General features: G+C 39.0%; 1 protein-coding gene across 3 annotated transcripts in view; it reads right to left on the bottom strand.

Annotated features, from left to right (window-relative positions):
- The window catches only part of LOC131432378 (ETS-like protein pointed), a 351,236-nt gene that overhangs the window by 130,149 nt on the left and 206,999 nt on the right, over window positions 1-14,088 (bottom strand). Inside the window, exon 2 of one of the 3 annotated variants that reach the window (XM_058598624.1) lies at window positions 9,509-10,141. The exons of the other annotated variants lie outside the window; for them this stretch is intronic. Within the exon in view, the coding sequence (XP_058454607.1) occupies window positions 9,509-9,863 (355 nt within the window). The 5' untranslated portion in view covers window positions 9,864-10,141. The remainder of the gene's footprint in view (window positions 1-9,508; window positions 10,142-14,088) is intronic. 3 annotated transcript variants of the gene reach the window in all.

Here is a 14,088-nt window from a genome sequence, read left to right on the forward strand (position 1 = left end):
GGAGGCAATCCACAGTCCGGAAGTGGCCACCCGCCACTCTCCATTCGTTTCTCGTCCGCCACCACCAACAACCCAAGCAACGCGCGACTCGGACGGAACAGCCCTCTCGCACTAGTAGAGTATTTATTAGTCGAGTAGAACAACTTCTTTAGAGAGATGATCGTACCTCGTCTTCCCGGGTTTCACTCCATTGCTGGAGGCGTGCGCATCCACAGCATCTACTTTCCAGTTATTAACAAAGTCCCGCTGCTGCTGCTGCCTTCCGTTACACCACCGTTCAAGTGCCACCAGTGGTCCCCGTTTTGAAGACGACGGGTTTCAGATCTCATCTCCGTTTATTATCATCGTTCACGTACGCATCGAAAGCACAGGAGTATTATTTTTCCACTCAACAACTACGCAAAACTACCCGCTAAAAGTTTCTATTCGACAGACAGTTGTCAAATTTGAAAAGCGAAAAAAAAACAAGACACAGGCTACTTTGATCGAACACCGATGGAAAGTTGGATGTTTTATCAATCGAAAAATAAGGTTCGTTGTTGTTGGAAATACAATTCCTGCGTCTTGACAAAACTGTTGACTATTTTAACCGGCAGTGTAAGCCAGGAACAACCACACAAAAAAAAGACAAAGGAACTCATCGAGAAGATGATCCGAAGCGGCGCGTAAGTTAATCGGATTGCTGATGGTTGGTTGCTACACTTCGGATGCTCGAGCTGAAACAAAAAAAAACCTAGACCCGAAGAAGCACTCCGGATTTTTGTGGAAGCAAAATTGACGGACGGTTAAACGGCGAGACGGTAGAAATTAAGGTACGGAAAATTGAAATTTAACGGATTTTAGGAAAATATTAATCCATCCTCCTCGGTGATTGTCGTCTGTCCCTTCGCGCGCATGCCACGGCGGCGGTTCGGAGGTACTCGAGATTAAGCTGACAAAGAAGCGATTATTATTATTAGAAGTTGTTGTTGTTGACCATCGGTCTTCCGTCTTTCCCGCCGTTTGTGGATTGGACGAAACAAGAGCAAGGAATTAGTCCAAATTGAGTTAATTGATTCCAGGCCAGACCAGGCTGAAGGCGTGAACTTCGGATGTTGCTGCTGCTGCTGTCGTTTGCTAAGCTGTTGTGGTAACTCGTTGTACCGAATTGAGTTATTTGTCTAATTTTAGGCACGGTTTGAACCATCCATCGGTCAGTACAAATCAAACAAATTCAAATATTTGCAGTTTGTCATTTACGGAGGAAGGAAATAATTGCGGTCTCAGAGTGCCACCCTGTGTATGGCTTTTGAAATTTGTCATTTTTAGGATTTTTTTTGTCAATATCCAAATATTCATTCCAATATATTTACGAAAATACGCAAATTCCGTGCAGAAATCCCACCAATAGCGTTCCAGCACTTACAGCTAAAATTCTTGCATTGTTTCCATTCGTACATGTTTTCAAAACTCCTTTGGTTGTACCGAACTGTTGCCAACTAGGTGTTATTCCATCTCACTTGAAATTACTCATCACTTGTATATTTGAAGATCCGGTGAAGGACCGTAACTAGGTTAAAGACGGGTATAAATAAAGAAAAATATAGATTTGAAGATTTTGTCATTCTGCACTCATTCGCTAGTTCAATGAGCTTAGGCCTTAGCGAAAAATCTTTCTTTGATGATGACGCAAAAAAAATTGTTGCTAATTAGTTACGGCGGTTTTGATTTTTTTTGCTCATTTTTTTCCTCGAGTACTTCGCTAAGTTCATATGCAGTTAACGAAGCAGCCCTCTTAAATAAGGTCGGAAACAAATCGAAACCCAGTGGAAAATTTGTTGCTTATTAGTTGCAAATTAGTTATGGATTTTTCTTATATGTTGCTTAATTTCTATCATTTTCTCGAGTACTTTGCTAAGTTCATATGCAGTTAACGAAACACCCCTCTCGAATAGACTCGAAAAAGAAATATAGTCTCAATTGATAATTTGTTTCTAATTAGTTGCGAATTTTACTACGGTTAGTTACGAATTAAAAACAGGCATTGACTTTCCCATCAAAGCTATACCCGTCCCTCTCGCGTTATGTATTATAAAGGGTGAGTTTTTTTGCTGGTATCTTTTTGGCAATACTGTTTCTGACAGATCACGCGTGAGTCGTGTCTTGTGTCATTGTCAAACTTGTACAACGTCTATCATTTGGTGAATGGGCAAAGTTGGAGGAAGATCCAGCTCATTTCTAGTTGAATGGCGAATGAGCTACCAATGCATCCCAAAAAAGGCACTGTTTGATGTACTTCTTCAAAGGCGACGATGGACGGAACAGTACAGTGCATGACGAGCGCTACCGTATGATGATTGACGGTTTTTTTTTACCAAAAATAGAAGAAATGGACATACCTGACATGTTGTTCCAACAAGACGGTGCCACGTTCCACACGGCACGAGAAACAATGACCAAATTGAGAGCCGCCTTCGGTGAACAGTTTATCTTACGTTTTGGACCCGTCTTGTGGGACTATTTCCTGTGCGGCCATGCTAAGTTAAAAAGTCATTACTGCGCAACTAACTAGCAACCAAAACTATCGATTACGTGACGAGTTGGTTAAAGCTTGTTTGACAGCTTTATTAAGTTTATACAAACTTAGGGATGCACTAGAAACAATAAAATAAAAGTTGAACAACAAATCCACGGTGGTTTCCACCGTAACTAATTTGAAACTAAGTAGTAACTATTATTTGTTTCCTAGCTTATTTAGGAGGGGAGCATAATTAACTACATATGAACTTAGCGAAACACTTGGAAAAAAAAATTAAATTAAGCAACAAATTTAAAACCACAGTAACTAATAAGTAACCAATTAGCAGCTAATTATAAACAAACTGTCAACTAGGATTCGATTTGTTGTGAAGCTTATTTAGCAATGGTGTTTCATCAACTTCAAAGAAACGTAAAGAAGTATTTGAAAAAAAAAATAAAAAGCAACTAATTATTAACTATGATTCGATGTGTTCGAACTTATTTAGGAGAGGTACTTCGTTCACTTCATATGAACTTTTATGCTTGGAAAAATAAAACTATAAAGTAATAAATTCATAACCACCGTAACTAATTAGTAACTAATGAGAATTAATTAATTATCAACTAAAATTCGACTTGTTTAGGAGAAGTGCTTCGTTAACTTCATATGAACTAGCGAAGTACTCGAAAAAACTGAGCAACCAATTTAAACCCACCGCAACTAATAAGAAACAAATTATTTACTAGAATTTTATTTGTTTCCGAGCTTATCTAGGAGGGATGCACTGACCTGTTATGCTTCGTGTCTTCAACTAGTTATAGTGTGATAAATTTTGTTTTAACTCAGTAGCGTCTCGTCCTCATGTGCACCTCGTGCACTGCACAACCGGTCGAATTCAAGGAATAAACTGCATCCCCAACCCCATTTAAATTCAATTTCAATTTTTTCACGAGACGCCACTATTTTAACTGTTAGTTTTAATTCTAGTGTTAAGCCTAAATGTAACTGTTGGATCATTGTAATCTGTTGATACAAACAATGAGGAGGTTTTATGCCTGCTGGAGAGAGAGATTACCAAATTTCATCTCCACCTGGCTTTTCCCTGCTCCCAAATAATTAATAAATAAATAACTAACTACATATGAACTTAACAAAGTACTTAAAAAAATTAAAAATAGAGTAAAAAACTCAAAATCACCGTAACTAATTAGCGACTAATTATTAACTGGGAGACGATTCGTAGCAACAAATAATCCACCAATTTGCGTTATCATCAGAGATAGGTGCTTCGCAAAGTTCGCTATGTTCATCCTATTTCACTACATCAATTCTGCACTCTTTTGTATTATCGTTATTCTGATTTCAACAGTTTGATTACTCTTCTAAAATCACAGATATTTTCAATTTCACTATTTTGTTCTATTGATTCGCTGTAGTTTGATTTTCTACTCTATGACATTTTTAATTTGGCCGTATCACTTATACGACAGTCTACTTTCCTATTTTAAAACACCATTTCGCTATCCCGTTATGACTTGATGTTTGGAAAATAAGCAGAGAAATACGCAGAAATAGTAATTTTAGTTTACCTTACCAATTAATTACAAATTAAAACAATCGGAAAATCTGAACCAAATGCAAAAAAACAAAACACTTTCCGACGAAACACGTTCTGCCGATGGTCGTTTTGCAGGAAGTTGTTCTAACAAAATACATTTCATTGGAACCCGTTTCAATCGTTTGAAACGAAAAACATTCCAACAAAATCTACTACATATACGAAAGTCGTTTCGCCCAAAGCCGCTTCAAAATAATTAAACTGAAAGTCGTTTTAATGGAAGCTATTTTGCCAAAAACTGTTTCGATGAAAACAATTTTACTGAAAGCCGTTGCAGCGAAAGCCAGTCCACTAAAATTCGTTAATTGAAAGCGATTTCACAGAAAGTCGTTTCGCCGAAAGATTTTTCGTTAACGATTTCGCGCAAAGCTGGTTCTTTTTAAGTCATTTCGACGAAAGTCGTTTCGCAGTTAGCTGTTCTAACTAAATCTTTTTCATTGGAGCCCGTTTTAATCGTTTAACCAAAAGACGTTTCAACAAAATCTATTACACCGAGAGCCGTTTTGCCGGAAGGCATTTCAAAACACCGAAAGTCGTTTTAACGGAAGCTATTTCACGTAACACCGTTTCAAGCAAAACAATTTGGCCGTTTTCTCACACATCGTCTTGTTGAGAACCATTTCTCGTGAAGCTGGTATTTTTACGGAATCCATTTCTTCGAAAGCCGTTTAAACGTAAAACTTTTCACCGAAAGCCGTTTCTTCGAAACCCCCTTTTCGACAAAAATTAGTGCACCGAAAATCGTTCTGCCGCAAAGACCGTTTCACCGAAAACCGTCTGTGGTCATTTTCAGCTACCAGCCAAGTTAGCTTCCCCGCAAAAAGGACAACTTACTTTCACACAAAAACATTACATATACACTAAGGTCTTTTTTTACGCGGGGGATACGTACCGCGTAAAAAAGCCGCACAAAAAAAAACGGCGGCGAAATCCGCATAGAAAAATAAAACGCAAAACTGAAAAAAATATTTTTTATGCCAAATGACTATGAAATGCATGAAACGTCGATATCTGCTGTAACATGAGAAGATTTTTTTTGCTAAATCGACTGGGGGACTTTTTAAAAATGAATCGACTTTGGAACTTTTGAGATTTCCAAAATAAAATAGTTTTTCGATTCCAAATGTCTTACAAATGCATAAAACTGCTGCAAAATCAAAAAATATTTAGGAAACAATAGAAAAAGTGTTAGAGTTGATAAAAAAAAATTCGTGGTAACACCAGATCTTAACGTTTCAAGCATTCCTAAAACAAGAAAACCCGTGAAAATTTATGTGGAGAAAAACGCGTAGCTTTGGGAATCCGCGTAAAAAAATCTCGTAAGTTTGGAAATCCGGGGAAAAAGCTGCATAACAAAATCGTTTAAAAAAACAACGCAAAAAAGATCTCAGTGTACGAAAAATTGAAAGATAAACGAATAACGTTTTCAGAATATTGTAAACAAAAATATAGGAAAATATGTACTAGTACTGAAAGTTTTAAATTTCGCCAAAAGTTCGTGAAAAATTTCAAATTAGGAAAGCGTTTTATATATTGTAAAAAATTTCCCGTTCTATACAACAGTAAGTAAAGCTGACTTGAAAGAAAGTCTATAGTCTTATCTGTTTCTATATTTGCAATTTTTTTCGTGCAATACGATGAAAAACGACTTGAGTGTATTGTAAAACTATCTAGAATATTAGATAGCCTAGCAGATAAAATCGATGTATGGCAAATGTAAATGACAAACCATATGTGAGAAAAATTAGAACATTAAATTGAGGCTCTAGGAAACATTAATATCCAACGAGAAAAAATAGATTGAAAAAAAGGACCGATGAATACAACTTCGAAATGAAAAGCTGCGAAAAAGATACCACCGAGACGGAACTGGAATCCTTCGAAGCTTTTACCTAACCGGGGAATTCGCTGTGTCATTCGAACTATTTTGCAGTAGTTATGTTTTCAGGAAAAAAATAACCGTCGGTGGAAAGTTTCTGGTCTGACAAAAAGACAAACAATTTATTTTCAAATTTCGATTTTATTTATCAATAAAAAAACGGTGTTCCAAAAATTTCTTCATCACTTTTATACCACGGTTTCTCCTTATCCCGAAAAACGTTTTAAAATCTGATACAAACCTCTTTTCAGCAAACTCTTTTTCAATTTGACACTAGAAAGTCCGAAATATTGCCAAAATGCAGTCAAAATGACTGAAAGAGAGAAAGTCGAAAAAAAAACCGATAGAATTAATAATATGTAAAACAATTTTTTTCGAACGAAATTTTCCATAATTTTTAACAACATTTTAAGCAGCTGTGCCTTTGATTACAAATTATCTAAGGAGTGTATCGAAAATAAGTTATCCACATACATTTGTGTTGTACGCATGTATTTGTGATGTTTTTTTATGCTCAGATCACAGCATGCTATGCGTTTGGGTGTCAGCTTTCGTTTGTTTACTTGTTTGTGCGGTTGAAATTCGGCGTTTTCAAAATGTGGCGCATTGGAAAGGAAATGAAAATTAAGGTTCTGGACACAGCTGGCTAAGTGAGAAGGGTATTACTATGCGAAAATTTGCGAAGCGGTTTGGAATTCATCATGCCAGTGTTCAAACCATCATTAATAAGTTTGGAGAGCAGTATTCTTTGTGTGAGCTACCAGGAAGAGACAGAAAACCCGGTTCTTCCAACCCGAAACTGGATCATTCTGATCATGAAGAACAAATCAATGTCAATACGTGATTTGGCCAAAGAAGAAGGAACGAGTGTCGGAATAATCCAGCGTATCAAGAGACGAAATCACTAGAAGACCTACAAGAAGCAGAAAATTTCGAAACAAAGTGTAGAACAGAAGAAGCGAGCAGAAACAAGGGCCCGGAAATTGTATTCGCGTCTTTTGCAGTGTCCGGATACATGCGTTTTGATGGACGATGAGACTTATGTAAAAGAGGACTCAAAAACCCTTCCAGGTCCACAATACTTTACTGTCGTCGTTGGGGAGGATGTGAGCGGTGCGGTCAGGTCGATACAAGTGGAAAAATTCGGTCGAAAGGTACTGGTATGGCAAGCAATATGTTCCTGTGGTTTGAAGTTAACCATTTTTTACACTACCGGAACTATAAATGCAGAAATCTATCGATCTGAGTGTCTCCAGAAACGATTTCTGCCTTTATATAAGAAGCATAGTACAGCTGCACTGTTTTGGCCGGATTTAGTGTCGGTTCACTATGCCAAAACCACTCTCAATTGGCTTGCGGAAAAGGGTATACATTTCGTTGAGAAAAATATCAATCCACCAAATTGCCCTCAGCTTCGACCCATCGAACGTCACTGGGCAATCGTTAAGAGGGTCTTCAGGAAGACTGGTAAGGCAGCTGGGAACATGCAGGAGTTCAAAAAATTTTTGGCTCATGCGTCCAAAAAATGCGATGCAACGCTTGTCCGGAACTTGATGAAGAGCGTTCAATCTAAAGTTCGAAATTTCATCCGGTTTTCATTATGCTCAAGTTTAACCTCGTATAATAAAGGACCAATTTTTAGTTTGAATAAAATATCATTTTTTATCATAATTTGAAAAAAAAATTTGTGGATAACTTATTTTCGATACACTCCTTATCTAATTGGAATCGAATATCAGTCTAAATTACTTCCTTTGGCAATCTAGTGTAAATCTGAGAACAGAAAATAGTCGTTGGGAACTAAATCGAGGGAATATGGTGGATGCCATCGTAACCTTTTTTCTACATTGTTTCTAATTTTCCAAAAGTAGCTGACAGTTTGACAAATGACATCAGAAAAATGTCTCTATCTGTCAGACCGAAGTGTTATTGTTATCAAATAAAAAAAACCGAATCATTTGATTTCGTTCGGTTAATTTTTCTATCCGTCAAAAATCATCTCAAGTAAAGTTTGGTCCCCACCCACTAATTGATTCTATTTCCCTCGGGCCCTGGGTTCCTGCCATCACCGAAGGGCGGTCGTTCCGTCTTACTCCGGTCTCGGTTCGGTTCGGTTCGGTTCATTAATTTCCACTAGCGCATCATCGCCATCGTTTGCGTCTTCCGACAGTTAATTCCGTCTCCAGAACTAAAATTGAGCCACGAATAAAACACTTGACGGATGACACAATTTTTGCTGGTGGCCGCCGCTGCTGTTTCGTTTTGCGTAGGGTAAAATGTAAAATTAACAAAAAAAAAAAAAAAACACCACCGATGGTCGTTATAATTAGAACACGAATAATTAGACGTAATTTTATCTCTCGATGTTAGAAGTCGCCGAAGGTGGTCGAGATTTTTTCCCGTTTTAGATTTACCGCTCACCTCTGATGGTTGGAGTAGCAAAAAATACCGTCTGTGGGGGGGAAAAAGTGGGTGTGCTCGATCGAAAATAGGTACTCCGTAGTAGCAACCCGCCTCTGGTCTCTGGCCGAAAAATCAAACCGATAATCAATTTTCTCGGACCCGTTTTTTTTACTTCATTCCTTCTTATTGCGCGCTTCCCATCGCTCTCTCAGAAGGCAGGGCGCGCAATTTTTGCGCCACAAGTGCGCCCCGCCCCATTGGAGGTAATTAAATTTCGATGTTTTTTTTTGGTTTTTTTTTCTCTGTCGACCACCACCCGCTTGTCGCGGTGGCGACCCGGTCGATTCGGGGAAAATTTTCTTCTGTTTGATGTCCACATTTGTCTCCCCTCCCCGTGTTCTGTCCTCGGGCGTCTAGGAAAACCGCCACCGCCGCCGAACACGGGCGGTCTCCTTAGTCTTTGATGTACGCGTGTGTGTCCGCGGTCTAGTTTTGTGTGGTGGGTCTTTTCTCGTTGTTGTTTCCTAGTCCCGCAAACAAAAAAAACGAACACAGCCGAAACCGTACAAGCTTTCACGAAACGTGAAACTCCAAAATCTGTTGTTTAATTTAATATTGAATCGACGGTTCGTTTTTGTTTTTGTTTTTGGCAACGCGCACCGCAACGGAGCAGCAGGCCATGATTAACCATCCGGAAATTGAAACCGCTTTATTACGACAGGAGGAGAGTGCGTTCCGATGCAGCATTTCAGGAGGAGGGAATATTTGAGTACGTTTTTCTGCCCGGGTCAGCACCGACGCCGTCGCCGCCGCCTTCGCCGCGCACAGTTTGGCCCTTCAGAAAGTAATTTATCAAGTAATTTGCCAACCGTAACGAAAGTAAATAACGCCCGGCACCACAAAGCATGGCTCGTATATCGAGGGGGGAGGGCAGAGAACTAGCTTTGTTTGCCATTGTCTGATCCTCCTCATCCTCCTGGAGGCTATCGGTTCCCCCACGAAAGACACCGGAACGAGTACAGGTCATTGCTGGAACGAGTCACCGAGTTCAAGGGCATTTGGATGGAAATTTGATTTTCGAAAAAAAAAACAACGCACAAAACCTTACCTCTCGGCTTCTGCAAGCCCTTCATCAGGGCGTGGGTTTTCAGGCCCATCCCCGCCGCCGCCAGCTTGTTCAAACTGTAACTGTTGAGAAAGTTCTGCTGGTTGTTGTTCAGAAAGCTCACATTGTTATTGTTGTGAATTCCGCTTAGGCTGGCCATCAAACTGCCAGGACTGCCCGCACTGGACACCGCCGTTGTTCCGTGCTGACTGCCAAGACTGTGCAACTGACCGCCAATATTCCCACCTACGCCACCACCACCGCCGACAGCCGGCAGGTGATAATGGTGGTTACCCCTCAATGGCAACCGTCCCACTATTCGGGCACTTTCATTCCACTCGATCCACTCGTTTGTCATTTTGCTGTCACTAGCACCGAGCACAGTCAGTGCTGCCAGCTTGCTTGTTGTACACTGGAAACACAATTGCTTAAACTCACTGTCACACCTCTGCGATTAGACGTTCGGTTCACTTTGTGGGTTGGCCTTTGTTAGATAAACGGCATTGATGGCAACACTGCTATCGGCTTACGAATTTTTTGTTTTGCACAATTTTTATCATTTGTTTTTCTTTGCACTTAATTTTTTCATCACTTTGCTAGGGTTTTATTATGGTTGGTTTTTTCAGCTGTTGATTACTGTAAAATTTGACAAGTTACTACACAGATTCTATGATTTTTGGAATGTCGGATGAGTCCAAGTGGGTGGTGCAAGTATGGTGTACTACCTGGCGACCGGGAAGTTTGGGGCAAAGCTAACAAGATTGTACTACTGTGGATACTAGAAATTATACCAGTCGAAACGTAGTGTTTTGTTTCGGTGGGAACAATTCAATTCAATAACTCGACGAATTGCACGAACTCGAAAACTGAAAGCATTGCAATCTTCAAGAGCTTGAAGAATTTACAGAACTCGAATAAAACAAAACAAACTTCAAAATCTTTCAATAACTTTATTAATAAAATCACTTCGCTTTGTTGCAACGGAGACAGCAATTTGTTTTCAACTGCCATAAGCATAATCCCCATGAAACCTCTCGTGGAGTTGTGCATCCAAGCTCTCACAGAGCCAAACGTGACAGAGAGAACAACAAATCTCTGGGCTGGTCTAATTATTTCCCTCTCTTTTCATCGATTAAATAGAAATTCGATTAGGGGTGTAAGTTTTCTTCCTACGGATATAATTACCGAAAGATCTACGATACGTAGGAGATGCGCATGATTTTGTCTGAGTGGGCTAATTCTGGTCTAGCCAAAAAATTTTCATCCGATAGGTAATCTGATAGTTGGTGGAGACATTTCTCAACTAACGGAAAGTTCTGACAAAAGAGACTGTTTTGGCTTAAGCAGGTTTCGAAGTTAAGTAAAAAATGTCCCAGAAAGTATGAACGCACTTTGATGTAAATAATTCACAAGTGTTAGATATTCAAATTTTATTCGATATACTGATAATATTAGACTACAACAACAAAATATTATTCTCAACATTTGCTACTTAGCCATTGTAGACTAGCTGGCGCACCTTCTTGCGAACGTTCCTCATTAAATTCCGTACAGATTTCTTGGCGACAAGTTTTGACACTTTTTTCCAATCTTTTTCGAACTGTTGAATGGTTTCGGCTGCCGAGACATGTTTCCCAAGATGTGCCTTCGTTAATGCCCAAAATTCCTCAATTGGTCGAAGTTGTGGGCAATTTGGTGGATTCATGTCTTTTGGGACGAAAGTGACATTTTTGGTAGTATACCATTCTACCGTTGATTTCGAGTAGTGGCAAGAAGCAAGATCTGGCCAGAAGTGGTAGAAGTCTTTTTTGTAAACATTCCTTGATGTATATTTCGCTGTTCATTGAAGCAGTGGTGATGAAGGGTTTCGAAATCTTACCGCAGCTATAAATTGCTTGCCAGACCACAGCTTTCTTACCAAATTTTTCGACTTCAATCGATGTCTCGGACTGGTTTAACACTTGCCCTTCTCGCACCTTATAATATTGTGGTCCCGGCAAGGATTTGTAAGCGAGTTTCACGTAGGTTTCATCGTCCATGATGATTATGCAGTTCAAATTTCCAGCCAGAATCGTATCGTACAGCTTTCGAACCCTCGGCCTGATCGATGCTTCTTGTTTCGGATTACGTTTTGGTTGTTTCTGCTTCTTATAGGTTCGAAGATTCATACGTTCTTTAGCACGAAGAACATTTCGGTAGTAACATGTGATTAGGGCATATCGCACGATCCATTCGAGAAGTACCCCAAATTTATTTCAACAGGTCTGGGAAAATCAACTATTTTTATTAAAATTAATTACAGACATTTTTAGAATTTTTGTCGGCAAGTTTTTTCAATGAACCTTAAAATCTTTACTAAATGCTAAAACATGCTCGTATAAGTGCACTGTAAATCATCGTATCCTTTTCAGAAGCGACAAGCTGTAGTAAACCACAAAATACTGAGTAACTTACAAAATGTAGTTCGCCATTTTTCACCTTATAAAATTACAATATTGGAATCCCACTGCGGTTGTCATATTTGTTACTCGGGTAAGCGAAACAATGCAATGACAAATTGAGTCAGTTTTTATGTTTTATTAAAAACAAAAGAGTAAAGATGAGGAAGAAAAGAAAGATTAAAATCCGAGAAAGGGGCTGTGTAATGATTTCAAAATTCTTGAATTTTTCTTTCTCATTGTTAGTTTACATTGACTAAAAACTGTTTCAATTTGTGTTTTTTTTAAATCCTAGTTACTGATAAAACGAACCGATTTTCATTCTACCAGTCCATCTTTTCTGGCTCCGAAAGTACAGAAAGTAGTGGCTTATATCGTTAAAATGGATTAAATTACTGAATCGATTTTCACTAGCTTAGATTCAAATGGCGTTGTTTGCTTTCGTTGGCTCCGCCTTATTGCAAGTAAACGCGTAATGTCGTGATTATTTGAACAATTATTCATTTACTGATAGTCAAAATTTTATGCGCAGAGCATCGTTATAATTCAATGCGCGTAGTCAACAATTCTGCGACCTGCCACCAGAAGGTGAAAAACAAATTATCCAAAAGCAGAAATTTCGCGTGCAAGAAAATGTGTATTCAACATTATTAAGGTTCTAAAAAGTTTTTTCTTTCAAGAGGTTGCTGATTTGAAATTTGAATAAAACATATGCCAAATTATGAAATGGTCAATTTTTTTTTATTTGATGAATAATTTCTTGGCATTTAACATTTTAATATGATTTCTGGGAATATGGCCGTCACAACTATTTTTTCACAAAGGTCATTCTGAAGGTCCAATTGATGGAATTCAACCATCGGGTACCTTTTAAGACCAGTGAATCGATCCCGAAGAACTATTCTAGATATATTCTTCCAAGGAAATTACCATTCTTCAATGAGCGAGGTCAGGTTTTGTTCGTATTCACGTCAATCTGGATAAGTCACTGACACTACCCGCCCACTTTTTTAATACAGGAATACTAAATTAAGAGTTTTCGAACGTTGAAGAATCTCATGTCAGCTGAAATGAGCTTCTTCAACGTTAGAAAACTATTAATTCAGTATTCTTGTATTAAAAACAGTGGGCGGGTAGTGTCAGTGACTTAACCAGATTGACGTGAATACGAAAAAAAACCTGACAACCTGATCTCTTGCGTTGAAGATTTGTTTATTTCTATGGAAGAATAGCCTTAAACTTCCGTCAATTAATCACCAAACTGTTTTTGTAATTCAAAGTGTCTTCAATTTTGGCTCTAGCTCCTCCATCATTTGAATGTAATAAAAAAATACTTTGTATAGGATTTATGGCAAGGAACTTCTTAGCTTTCAAACGATCGAAGCAACAACATTTCCAAAACTGGGTGACATAATTCTTCGACTACGCGCGAAGCCGCGCGCCGGATTTTCCATAACCGATCCGATGGTATTATCCCGGGATTTTCTAGTAATTTCTCACCTTTCAGGCCGTAAATTTCGTGGCCCCTTCCTCCCTTCCGGAGAACAAGTCGTAAATTAGTTCCCATTTTCAGTGGTCGTGGGGAAACACGATTCTCGGTAATTTTCATGTTTATCGGTTAAATTACAACGCTGTAATTCGATCGGTGTTCTTTGCGACGACTTCCGACAGAACCTTCCCCCAACAACCCCGGACCAGGGATCAGGGATTAGTGTCAGCTTTACAACAAGTGTCGAAGCGAATCCTCCGTCCGTCGTGTGAGCGGTGGAACTTTTTCGTTGTCGTTACGCTTATCAATTCGTGTTTTGTGGTCTATATTGGAATTCGTCGAAGTGAAAATCCCTAAAATACCCTACACCACTTTAGGGCGGCGCCGTTTTTTACCCTAATCGGATTTGGTTTCAGCCTGAAAGTAGGTGTCGTCATCGTCGTCGTCAAGAAACGAAACACAAGCCAATCAATGATTTCGACCTTGACGAACAAAAAAACACGAATCTCAGCAAGCCAAGCCGTCGGTTAACAATGGCGTTCATTTCGTGGAACTTTCGGGATTGTTTGGCTGTCTGTGGCTACTAATTTCAACTTCACACAGGAGACTACCGAACAAAAACATGATTGAGTGAACTTAATTATAATCACAGAACC

The sequence above is a fragment of the Malaya genurostris genome, chromosome 1 (assembly GCF_030247185.1).
Source record: "Malaya genurostris strain Urasoe2022 chromosome 1, Malgen_1.1, whole genome shotgun sequence".
Taxonomy (NCBI): domain Eukaryota; kingdom Metazoa; phylum Arthropoda; class Insecta; order Diptera; family Culicidae; genus Malaya; species Malaya genurostris.